The following is a 12,482-nucleotide window of genomic DNA, read 5'->3' on the forward strand; positions in this document are numbered from 1 at the left end:
TATACTGTATAATACTTAAATATATATGTTTTAATAATTTGTTTTCATTTTATAATTTTATTTTCTAATTATAATTAATTGTTAATATAATTATTTTACATTATTTAAAATAAATGTTTAACAATTATTTTTTATTTATTAGTATTCCAAAATAATTTGTACATTTTAAAAATCTGTATAGCTAATTTCTGTTCTTTTAAATACAATTAAATATGAAAATGTAATCAAACTTCATATTAAAAAACAATATGACAGCTTCTTAATTTTTTTAAATAATTTAATTGTTTCATAACTTTATCCAGATATTGATGTTTGAAACATACGTACATTGATAAAACCTTTTAAATTGTGCATTTTATAATGTATTGATTTGTCTTTTTTCACTCAGTACAATTAACTGGAAATTAAAATCAAAGATTAAACATGACATCTTTATGTGCAAGAAGGTGCACATATATACTCACATATACTAAATATCTTTTTTTATTAGATTCAAAATGGTATTTCATCATTTTTTTTTATTTTTTTTTTAGCTGGAACATTACGAAAGTGCCATTGGCTTTAAACTGCCCAACTACAAGGCCGCCAAGAAACTGTGGAAAGTGTGTGTGGAGCATCACACATTCTTCAGGTATGAATATCAAACAACACATCACAGCATGTATTCCCATCTTAATGGCTGTGTGTTTTTGTGAATTCATAAGTCCAGTACATTATGAAGAGACGTGAACTCTGTGGTCTCAGGTTGACGTCCACAGAAGCGGCCACCACTCCCAGGAAGTTCCTGGCTCTGGGATCGAAGTTCCGCTACAGCGGCCGAACTCAAGCCCAGACCCGCCAGGCCAGCTCCATGATCGACAGACCCGCTCCGCACTTCCAGCGCTCCGCCAGTAAGAGGGCGTCTCGCAGCTTAGATGGAGGTGTGTTTATTCTCCTTTATTTCGATAGTCCACTTTAGACATTCTACTAACTGTAAGTAACTTTGCAACTACATGTCAACTAGCAGTCATTAGACTATTAGTAGGTTAGGGTTAGTAGAAGTTGCAGTTACTTATAGTCAGCAGAATGTTTAAAGTGGACTATCAAAATGAAGTCTTTTCTTTTTCCCTTTCTTTTTGCCGTTTACTTTAGTCTGTTCTGATTGTGTATGGATACAGCTGGTTAGGTTGAAAATAGAGGCAGATGATTGGCCCTCTTTGTTGGATTCTGGCCAATCACTGCCAGTCACCTCGGGGACTTCGATCACAAGTCTGACTCTCGCTTTTGCTCTGTTTGGGATCCTATTTTCTCTTTCAATCTCCGTTTCTCCAGTTCTCTAATGCACTTCCCATGGGGAGGTTCAGACTCTTTATGTAAGCTGTGCTGCAAGCATCTGTTTTTATTTTAGCTGTGAGCAGAAGTCATTTGTCTCTGCTGGCTTTGGGCTGAAGGACAGATAGAGACTCAGTATTCAGGCTGCTCTACTCACTAACAACCTGATGCTGGACAGCTTTCTAAGTCCTCAAGCGTAGGTTTTAACCCCTGCTGGCCATTTTGTGCCTGAAATTTTAGCTAAGTCATGTTGACAGTAGTGTATTTCTGAAATGTGATTCAAACTGTGTGTCATGTCCATTTCACACTCATGCTGCTCTATAGGATGCCTCCATTTAGCTGAATTCCAAAACAGCATTTCATACTTGATGGGGAAAAAAAAAAATCTCAGACCCTTGTGAAAAAAATACACGTTTAGCATACTTTTCCCGTTTATCACTTGACAGAAATAACAGAAATAATGTATTTTAAAAGAATAAACTTAAATGTGAACTGAATGTATTATGTAATGTTTTTGCACAGTTAACTGCAATTAAATAAAAATGTATTGTAGTTTTTTTTATTAAATGCAATTAGCTGAACTTAAGTAGGTACATATGTACTTTCAAATGCACTTCTGCTGTAAATATGTGAACTGCTGAATGTACTGACAAGCATTTATGATAAACTAAATATACTTTTCTTGACATTTCTGTTAAAACTTTTAGTTTTTACATTTAAAATATACTAACTTTACATGTAATATTGAATAACACACTACAGTTAAAATTAGTTATTTTAATTAGTTAAATCAGTTATAATCAAGTACTTTACATGTGATTTTAGTCAACACAATGTACTTTAGAATACAGCAATAGATTAAAACACAATGATTTAAAATGTATTTTAATCAAAACTTAATTTTGACTGACATTATTATAAAAAGTCAACTTTTTAAGTGTGCTTAAGTGTGTTAAGAAACATGTCTCTCTGTTAAGTGCAGTTAAGTGGCCTTTTATTTTAATAATATTAGATTACATGCAAATAATTTAAAAGATATATATAATTTAAGCTTTGAAGTACACTATAACATACACATTCAGTATTTAATTAATTAAACATTTTTTTTTTTACAAGGCTAGTCAAGAAGCATTGCATTTTAAATGATAGCTTTTATAATATTTAGAAATATTTGTTTAATCGGTAACACTTTAGAATAGGGAACACATATTCACTGTTAACTAAGAGTGTTTCCTGAACAAACTCCTAATTCGCTGCTTATTAATAGTTAATAAGCTAGTTGTTAAGATTAGGTATGGGGTGGTTTGAGGGATCTAGAATATGGTCATGCAGAACAAGGCATAAATATGTGCTTTATAAGTACTAATAAACAGCCAGTATGCTAGTAATATGTATGCTAATTAGCAACTAGTTAATAGTGAGAATTGATCCTTAAAATAAAGTGTTACCCCATTGGAATCAGCTGTTCAGAGTTGGTACCTATGGAGAGCGTCTCTTGAGGTTGCATTTCGATTAAGGCAGCAGCCTGTGTGGACAGTGACAGCTCACTAGAGTTTGGAACGGAGCCAGAGTGTCTCTGAGGTAAAGTGGAGGTGATTTCTTGAGGTATAAATAAACCGTGCTTGCTTTAGGCAGTGCAGGTGAACTCACTGTGGGAGAGAAATCACAGCAGGGGTGCGATCCAGAAAAACAACCCTGGTTAACCCACTGATAATTTAACCATTCAGCCCTCAGGTAGAACACGGACACAGATTTAATTACTTTCTGCAGACTGTAGGTTATTTACATAAAAACTCCATGAATCCTACATAGTCAGTTAATGCAATCAGCAAGCGGCCCGCTCTGAAATACTTGTAGAAGGAAAAGCAAGACAGATTGCTGTTTTGATTAGCAGTTTGCTTGACAAGTTGCTTCCTGAAGCTTTTAAGCTTGGTATTGTTCATTTTTGTGAAACACAACTCCCAGAATGCACCTGTGACGACATTAAAGTCCATGCAGAGTGAGGTTCAGAGTACCTAAGCAGTTGTTCTTATGTTTGTTGGAGTTGTCTTTGATTGGCAGGTCAGTATTAGCCCAGAGCATCTCCCACAATCTGACAGGAGCTTGATCAGTTCAAAAGGCATGAAGGTCCTAGAGCCGAAACTAAAAAATATATATCATGGAAAGAAACAGTTCAGTTTGATTGGTTTGTGCTCCTGGGCTGCACTCTTTCTGAAACCCATCTGACCAGAGGTAGAGATTTATCCCCTCAGCTTGATCTTCTTTCCTCCGAAACATTCAGCTCTTACAAAAAACAACAGCATTTGTTACTGTTTACATGATCCTGGAGATATTTTTACATTTTGAGTTGAGTTTAACTTGCCCTTGTGTGCTTAATTGTATTGAATGTGCACTTGTAGTGTACTTCAAATCTCAAAAGTAAATAAAAAAAAATGTACGTGCAGATTAATATAATATTAAGGAAATAAAAGGCCACTTAAGTGAACTTAAGAGACACTTGTTTCTTAACACGCTTAAGTACATTTTTAAACACACTTGTTTCTTAACACGCTTAAGTACATTTTTAAAAAGTGAACTTTGTAATAATATAAAAATGAAAATACTTTAAAAATCTGTTTTAATAATATTTTGTTCTGATTCAAAGAAGTATGCTTATTTTAATGTGTTAACTGATTTTAATTGTAGTGTGTTTTTCAGTATAACATTTAAGTTAATATATAATATATTTTCTGTACATACATACAAATTTCAATAGAAATGACAGATATTTTAGTTTATCAAATATCCTTGTACATCCAGCAGTACAATTTAACCATATTTCAATACAATAGAATAATTATATTAAGTTTCATATAAAGATGTACTTAAGTCTTACTTAAGTGAATCAAAAAGCACTGTGACGTTCATTCAGCTAATTGCATGTAGTATTAATTAATATGTAATACATTTTCATTTATATTTAGTTAACATGCAATTAAATGTCTGAACAGTATAGTTCTCACATAAGTATGTTCTTTTTCACAAGGGTAGTTGCTTTTTGCAAACGATTTAGGATTGCTTTATCCTATAATAATCACAATAAGGCCAAGAATGTGTATTACTATGTTTGATGGCCTTAAAATTGAACCATGTTTCTCATCAGAGTTGCACAGCAAACACCTGAACTGGTTTTACAGCAGGCAAAACTCAAACAATTGACATTGTCTACAGTATGTTAAAGTGAATATTTATTTTTAGTCCATGACTTAAGTGTAACATTTCTTTCTTTCTCCTCTGTCCCATACATCTCTCTCTGACAGCCATGGTCTCGATCCCAGATAAGAACGCCCGTCCCGTCAGCGCTCCCATCATGTCTCCCATCTCCCCAGGCGACATGGCTCCTTCCCCAGTAGCATCTGCCGCCCACACTGACCGTAAAGAGACATCCACGCCCACGGGCCGTCCACGCTCCACTGAGAGGAAGAGTGAGGTGAAGGCAGAGGCCCATGTGACAGGTGGTTCCAAAACACACAGCACCAAAGCAGAGGGCACACCTGAAATCAAGGTATGACACACACAAATGTGCTAAATAACACTCAAATATTTATACTTTAGTTTTTCAATGTGAAATTAATGGAAATATATTTTAAATAATAATTTATAATATTTATTTTTTGTTTAAACAAAATTATATTTTGTTTTAGATCATTTTAGAGTCTACATTTCCCCCCTATTCTATGTGTTAGTACAGCTAAAAGCACTGGAGACTTAAACACAATTTAAGCAAATGTTTATGGATGAACCTATTTTTATAAACCTGCAGCACAGACTTCTACCTGACTTTTTAATTGTTGGACTACGTGTTCATAAAGCAATACGGCTTATTCTCACCAAGCTCGACATAAAAACCAGCGCAAATTAGCAACAAAATGCATCTTCGCTTGTGACCACAAATGCAAGACAGCCATGATATTTAGGTCTGTGTGAGACAGCAGGAGTATGTGTACTCTCTCTGTGCTGCTGCAGACGGTAGCCCGGCGAGAACGGCGACACCGTGATGCCCCGGTGGTGACGGCCACCAATGGGGAGAGAAAGAGCCAGGTTTGTGCTCATGATTTCAGCCAATCACATAAGAGCATGTACAACAGTGATTTACCCTAGTGGCCACCTTCATTTTGTTATTATATGCAAAAACATTTTAGACAGTTGGCCAATCACTAAGCTTCACCTTTTTTGATTACTTTTTCTCGCTCAGACAAGTTTTACAAAATGTCCCACAACTACAGTCTTCTATATATGTAAAAGCAGTATGTTAAGTTATCAACGTTAATATACCTTGTTACACATACACTGTTTAAAAGTTTGCAATAATTGAGATTGTTCAGTGTCTTAAGAAGTCTCTTCATGCTCATCAAGGCTGCATTTATTTGATCAAAAATACAGCAAAGACAGTAAAATTGAAAATATATTTTCAAATGTAATTTATTCTTCCAGTCTTCAGTGTCACATGATCCTTCAGAAATCATCCCAGTATGCTGATTTGATGCTCAAGAAAGATTTATGATTATTATTGATGTTGATCAATGTTATCAATATCGCTTCTTAATATTTTTTGATACACTACCACTTAAAAGTTTAGGGTAAGCATGGTTTAAAAAAAAATAAATGAATACTTTTTATTTGTCAAGACACAACATTAAAGACAAAAAAAAATAAAAAATCCACAAAAATATTAAGCAGCACAAAATGTTTCCAACATTGATAATAAGAAATTGTATTAATAATTGACCAGCAAATGAGCATTTCTGAAAAGTCATGTGACACTGAAGACTGGAGTAATGACTGCTGACAATTCAGCTTTGCATCACAGGAATAAATTTAATTTTTATATATACTGAAAACAGTGATTTTAGATTGTAATAATAGTTCACTATATTACTGTTTTTACTGTATTTTTGATCATATAAATGTAGCCTTGGAGAGCATAAGAGACTTGTACCTTAAATGCAATGTGAGTCGCTTTGGATAAAAGTGTCAGCCAAATGCATAAATGTAAAATGTAAAATGTAGTGTTGGATTGGTCAGAAATGTTAAGGTGGGGCTTAGCGAAGGATCAATTGCAAAAGCAGTAATATGACTTTCAATAATAGATCATCAGCAGATATTTGTGTTAAACTATATATTAGAGCATTCTGACAATATTACATACTATAAGACATACATGTACAGCTGTAAAGAAATTACTACCATTGTGAATCAAGCTTTTTCACTGGTAAGTGAGTAGCAAAGTAGCTCGTTTCATAAACACTTACATGCTCTCTTCCTTCCCCTCTGGGGTCTGAACAGTCGCCACGGGCGGACACAGAGATGGTGCGCATGAGGAAGGTCAGAGCTCGTTCCGTATGGGTATCGCAGCATGAGGACAATGCCATTGTACTCATCATCTCCTCACTGCCCATGTTTTACAACAAAAAGATCATTTTATTATTGTTTTCTCTTCTGCTTTGGCTGTATCTTGCTTGCACTTGTATGAGTTTGGCTGTACCAGACAGCACTGTAGCTGTCAGATATGAACCTATTCAGGCAGCGACAGTGAGTCAGTACAAACTGAAGTTTACGGAATGAGGAAAGTGTTCATTATGAGTGAAGTTCAAATGAACTTCTGCATTGTTATTGTGGCATTTACTCTAGCATGCATTGTCCCCTGTCATGCTCTGTCTTTTACATAGACAAAATCGTTTTTAGAAGATAAACTGTGTTCTCCTGCTTCAAACCTGAGTTACTCCAACTTTAAAACTAACTGAGATAAGTAATAATTGAAAGAAAAACTTTAAATCAGACTTTCAATTTATAGACATTGAGAAGTAATTTAAAACTTGTTCAAATTTAAAGCTTGTTCAAAACTTTAGATCTGTCAACTGAAACATGCTGATATTGTATAACAGAACTGCAGAACAAAATCAATCAGATGTTTGCACTTTATATACACTACCAGTTAGAGGTTTGGACATACCTGTTTTCCTAAAAAAACCCACATCCTGGATGATCCCAGTAGTATAAATGTATATATTAAAAAGGAGAAGGGGCCAAGCACTGAACCCTGCAGTACCCCTATGGTTAGTTGATACCTCATGATCCCCTGAAGAATCGACCTGTAAGGTAGGACTTAGGAGCCTTTCTCTGCTTGTTTGTGATGCCCAAATGGGAGAAGTTAGAAAAGAGACAGTGTCAAAGGCAGCATACAAGTTCAACAAAATGAAGACGGATTATGTCTTTTCCACCCACAAAGGCTTCAGTCAAGGATGTATCTGTTGAATGTCCACTTTGTAATCAAGTCAATCAAGTCAAATCCTCACTGATTTGCTGTCCAGCAGCTTGTTCTGTGGGAAGAAAGAAGAAAACATCGTGCTCAAGTGTTTTTCGCAGTGAACTGGAGGAGAGACTAGTCTGCAGGTGGTCTGGTATTTAGCGTCGGTTGCACAAGTCAGCTTGAATGTGTTGGGAAGAATGCCAGTGCGTAGTGATGCATTTATGATGGATGTGAGTGCAGGTTAAAGTGTAGGAAAGATGGCATATTAAAGATGGGAGGGATTTGGATCAATGGGGCTGGAGGTAGGATGGTTGGAGAGGAGAACTTTAGAGACCTCTGCCTCCATAAGAGGAGAATAGAGATTTGCATGTGAGTCGTGGGTGTTTGTTAAGTTTGTTGTGTTGAGAATTGCCTGCTGCTGATTGTTACTGTATGTGTGAAAAATGGGCAAAGTTGTCAGGCATTAGGGAGGATGTGGGAGGGAAGAGGTGAATGCCTCCTCAGTTTGCGAGTGTCTGAAGTATTGATCTTTTTGTGTAGTTGGATGCTTTTGCAATGGTAACACTGGCAGAAAAGAAGAAATCAGCGCAATGGGTCTCTTCTCTAATACAGATAGGCTCTCTAAAGATGTGCTCTCGCTTGACTGTACACGCAGTGTGTCATTCTCAAAACCAGTAGAAATACCTTTCAAACAGGCCTAGATTATACATGATTGGCTACTTTTTTACACAGAACCATATGCTAGAGATAAAGCTACAACACACAATACATTGCATATGTCTATGACCACCATCACTTGGTTCAGAAATGTAGATAAGCACAACAAAAGATCATTTCCAAAATTTAAAATGCACTTTACAGTAAAACTTAATTTGACCTTATTATAAAGTGCACTTTTAAAAAGTGTTAAGAAACATATGAAAGTACACTTAGGTGGCCTTTTATTTCATTATTATAAGTTTTTTATATATATATATATATATATATATATATATATATATATATATATATACTGAAATATATTGAGATTTGAAGTACACTACAAATGCACATTCAATACAATAAGCACACTTCTTTTTTCACTAGATCAAAGCCCACCAGAAATGAATATTCAGTCACGTATGTCCAAATCTTTGACTGGTAGTGTGGTTTTACTGATCATCACAAAATTATGGACAAAGTCACTGATATACATCTTACAGCAAGACAAGATTTGCACAGGTTAAGCCAGTGTTGCTTGGTCAGGATAGTCAGGATGCTGTTTTGATAACACCAGAGAGTTGCACAGCAAATACACAGTGTTTCACCAATAATGGCAAAGAGATGTTTAATTTTAAACTGATACCTCATTACACTTTCATAACTTTACCCATTGCACAATTATCCCTGACCTCGCAGTCACCCCTGACCTCTGACCTCTCCTCTCTGTCTAGCTGCGGCTGCTGCGGTTCATCCATATTTGATTTGTCTCCATCCCTACACGTCCCCACACACTGAATGCAACTGCAGATCAAACCTTCAAAATGACCCAAGAATCATTTCACGACTTTCTCAACGTTCAAAACACTGCCAACTCTATTTTTTCTCTGTTCTTCACAGAAAAGAGCTAAGAAAATTGAGGGTGAAACTGTTTATATCAGACATAGCAATTTAATGTTGGAGGTTTGTATGGAAACTCTGGAAATGTCTTGTTTTTGCTGCTGCATGTATCACTGCATGAGATTCTGTTTCATCTTGTTTCTTTCTTCATTCTTCTCACCGCACTCTCTCTCTTGTGTTTTGGTTTGTTTTGTAGCTTAACCCTAAAGGCTTGGCATGCACTATTTACCTCACTAACTGTAATGCAAGTACTCGCTTCTATTTATTCTCTGTTTGCTTAGCACTATTTTATTAAATATATGATTGGGAATTATTATTTTTTTGCTTCTTTTATATTAAATGCTTTTTTTTGTTTTTAATTGTATGCAAAATTGAGCCGATCCAAAAATGTAGCCATTAGTTGGATCGCATAAAAAAGCTTTTTAATGAGTACAATTTTGTGTAAATGTTATTTAATTGAAGCAACGTTTGATGCCTTTTAGAGCATGTTAGGCTCTTAGCATGAATGCCTTTGTTTAATTTTTACAGTAGACTCTTGCCTGTTTTACCTTTTCTAAATATTTCTAATGGGCTTTTCACACTTTAAATGAATAACCCAATTATAACCCTGTGTTTAGTTTACGATTGGTTTTTAATTGCTAAACTGCTTGATGTAACTTTCTAGCACCACATTGTTTCATGCTGTTTGGCACCACAGATTGGAGTTTAGCACAACAAAAAACATGCCGACATGCTTCTAATACAGGATTTCATGACTCAGGGTTAAAGTGGCCTTTAGCCTGGGTTAAAAAGATGTTTACCCAGGGTTAAACACTGTGACAAGCCCATAAATATACTGAAGACTACTGTTTAGACAGATATATAATCATTGGCTGTACATTTAGCTTGCTAATGCATGCTTTTATTGTTTTATTTGTTACCAGATCACATGATTATAATATTACTGATTTGTAGTGTTACACAGTATACAATCTGTACAGCCTGTCCCAGTCATATATTTACATAGTTACTACAAAGGCTGTTTCCACTGTTGTGAGGTCTGATGAGTCTGAAACCCAGATGGATTCTGTGACATTAACCCCTTCACCTACCCACTGACCTCTTCTCTAACCCTGTGACCTCTGTATCTAACCGAATTTCATATATAACACTATGTGTCCATCACATACACTATTATTATATTAAGTGTTTAAGATTGCTGTTGGTGTTTGAGCCAAGCACTGTTTTGCACTCTGCTTTGTTTCATAAATCAGCAGACATGGGACAAATATCCATCATATGCTGCAGCGAATGGTGACAGCATATGATTTATTTAGTACACTAGTTTTGCATTGATTTAGACCAGTTTTTGAAACAGCTTGCGTAGAGATCAGAATCTAGTCATTTGACCCATGTCTGAACCCAGGCTTTGTTCACACTGGAGCTTGAACAGTTTATGTAATGGTAAAACTTCTGAAGTGCTCACATGATCACCACCTCATCTCTCTCCTCCTAATAACAAATTAGCATTTAGAAGAGATTAATTAATGATTTAAAAACAGAAATTCTATTTTTTTTTTCACAAACCATAGTGAGCTGCTTTGCCAGACTAGCTTTTTAAGTAAGCTCCAGCAAAACCATACAAAATAGTGCTACTTAAAGGCACAATATGTAAGTTTTCGCCGCTAGACTGAAACAAAGGCATAGTTTGATGACACCGTGACTGAGTGTGGAATCATGGGAGTTGTGGTCTTCTTTCTTTGAAACATTTGGGATAATGTAAGTACACAAGTCAGCAAAATATATAACACTGTTCTAATGGTTTTTGGATATTTTAATAAAAAATCTTACATATTGTGCCTTTTATTGTTATTTGATTGTTATAGAGCTGATATTAACGTTGCTAAGCTACAGACACAATGCTTTAATACATATTGAAAACCTTATTGCAATGCATTCCTGGATTTCCTTTTTTGGAAATGATATATAGAATGTTACCTTAAAATTCTGCCAAACAAGGTATCTGTGGAGGCAGAATAATGTTGCTGACTATAGCCGAATATACACTTTGGTTTTTACATGTATGCTAGGCTATGTGTACAGTGCGTGTGATGCGAATTTTAACATTAGCATTGTACTGTACATATGAAGCAAGATTTTTCTAACCGTACATACTCTGTACACTCGACTCGCGCATTCGACAATAGATGCCTGTTTGACGAGTGCTTGTATGAGGGTAATAAAAGATACCAACACAACTCTAGTTTAAATGAGTACAGATATATTTTTTTATCCCTTATACCTTTTTGGAAAGAAAAAGTGCAGACACTGGTCAAAGATTTCAAACTTTCTCATGTACATGTGTAGAGGAGAAGACTTTGAGTTGGGCAAGTTATATGCTCTATTTGTTTTTATCTGAGCTAACCAACACCACTACGTAGATAGCAATGTCACTCCAACATGGTGGCTCGCTAGCTAGATGGCTAGGTAGAAATTTGGAAAATAAGATTGTTTTCTAATAAATGTTTCATTTCCACTTTAAAATGTCTAGCTTAGCAGCTCACTAGAGTTTGGAACAAAACCATAGTGTCTTAACTATACCACAATGCTTTTCATTTGTTATTAGTTTGCCACATAGCAGTTTCAAACTACTAACCTGTGATCTTAAATGTTACACACTTGTGTAGCTTGTAACTTGAATGATGCTTAAAGGGATAGTTCACCCAAAAAAGAACATTCTGTCATTAATTACTCACCCTCATGTCGTTCCAAACCTGTAAGACCTTCGTTCATCTTCAGAACACAAATTAAGATATTTTCGATGAAATCCTAGAGCTTTCTGGCCCTGCATAGACAGCAAGTGTACTACCAGGTGAAAGGCCTAGAAAGGTAGTAAGGACATAGTTAAAATAATCCATGTGACGTCATTGATTCAACCGTAATGTTATGAAGCTGCAAGAATACTTTTTGTGCGCAAAGAAAAGAAAACACAGCACCTTGTTTACAATCAGAGGAATTGTAAACGACATGAGGGTGAGTAATTGATGGCATAATTTTCATTTTCGGGTGAACTATCTCTTTAAAAGTATTCGGTCAAAAATTAAAGAGACAGACAAACATCTTGGCATTGTTTATTTTTAAGTGTCAGCTGTCCGTCTGAAGTCTGATGTAGATGATGAGGGATGGTTTGTCATGAAAGTGTTTCGTTCTCGCAGATGTTCTGTTGGGCACCAAGACACAGATCTGTTTTATTTCCGAAGTCTGTAGTTATGTGAATAAAGATCAGCTGATCTGTCTCTCTCTC

General features: G+C 35.5%; 1 protein-coding gene across 1 annotated transcript in view; it reads left to right on the forward strand.

The window, feature by feature from the left end:
- LOC107668701 (protein 4.1-like) overlaps positions 1–12,482 on the forward strand; it is an 81,007-nt gene that overhangs the window by 54,222 nt on the left and 14,303 nt on the right. The window contains exons 11-16 of the mRNA XM_016460669.1: positions 534–631; positions 745–920; positions 4,611–4,855; positions 5,317–5,391; positions 6,637–6,675; positions 9,200–9,391. Coding sequence (XP_016316155.1) covers positions 534–631; positions 745–920; positions 4,611–4,855; positions 5,317–5,391; positions 6,637–6,675; positions 9,200–9,391 — 825 coding nt within the window. The remainder of the gene's footprint in view (positions 1–533; positions 632–744; positions 921–4,610; positions 4,856–5,316; positions 5,392–6,636; positions 6,676–9,199; positions 9,392–12,482) is intronic.

Source organism: Sinocyclocheilus anshuiensis, unplaced genomic scaffold, assembly GCF_001515605.1.
Source record: "Sinocyclocheilus anshuiensis isolate Anshui unplaced genomic scaffold, SAMN03320099.WGS_v1.1 scaffold108, whole genome shotgun sequence".
Lineage (NCBI taxonomy): Eukaryota > Metazoa > Chordata > Actinopteri > Cypriniformes > Cyprinidae > Sinocyclocheilus > Sinocyclocheilus anshuiensis.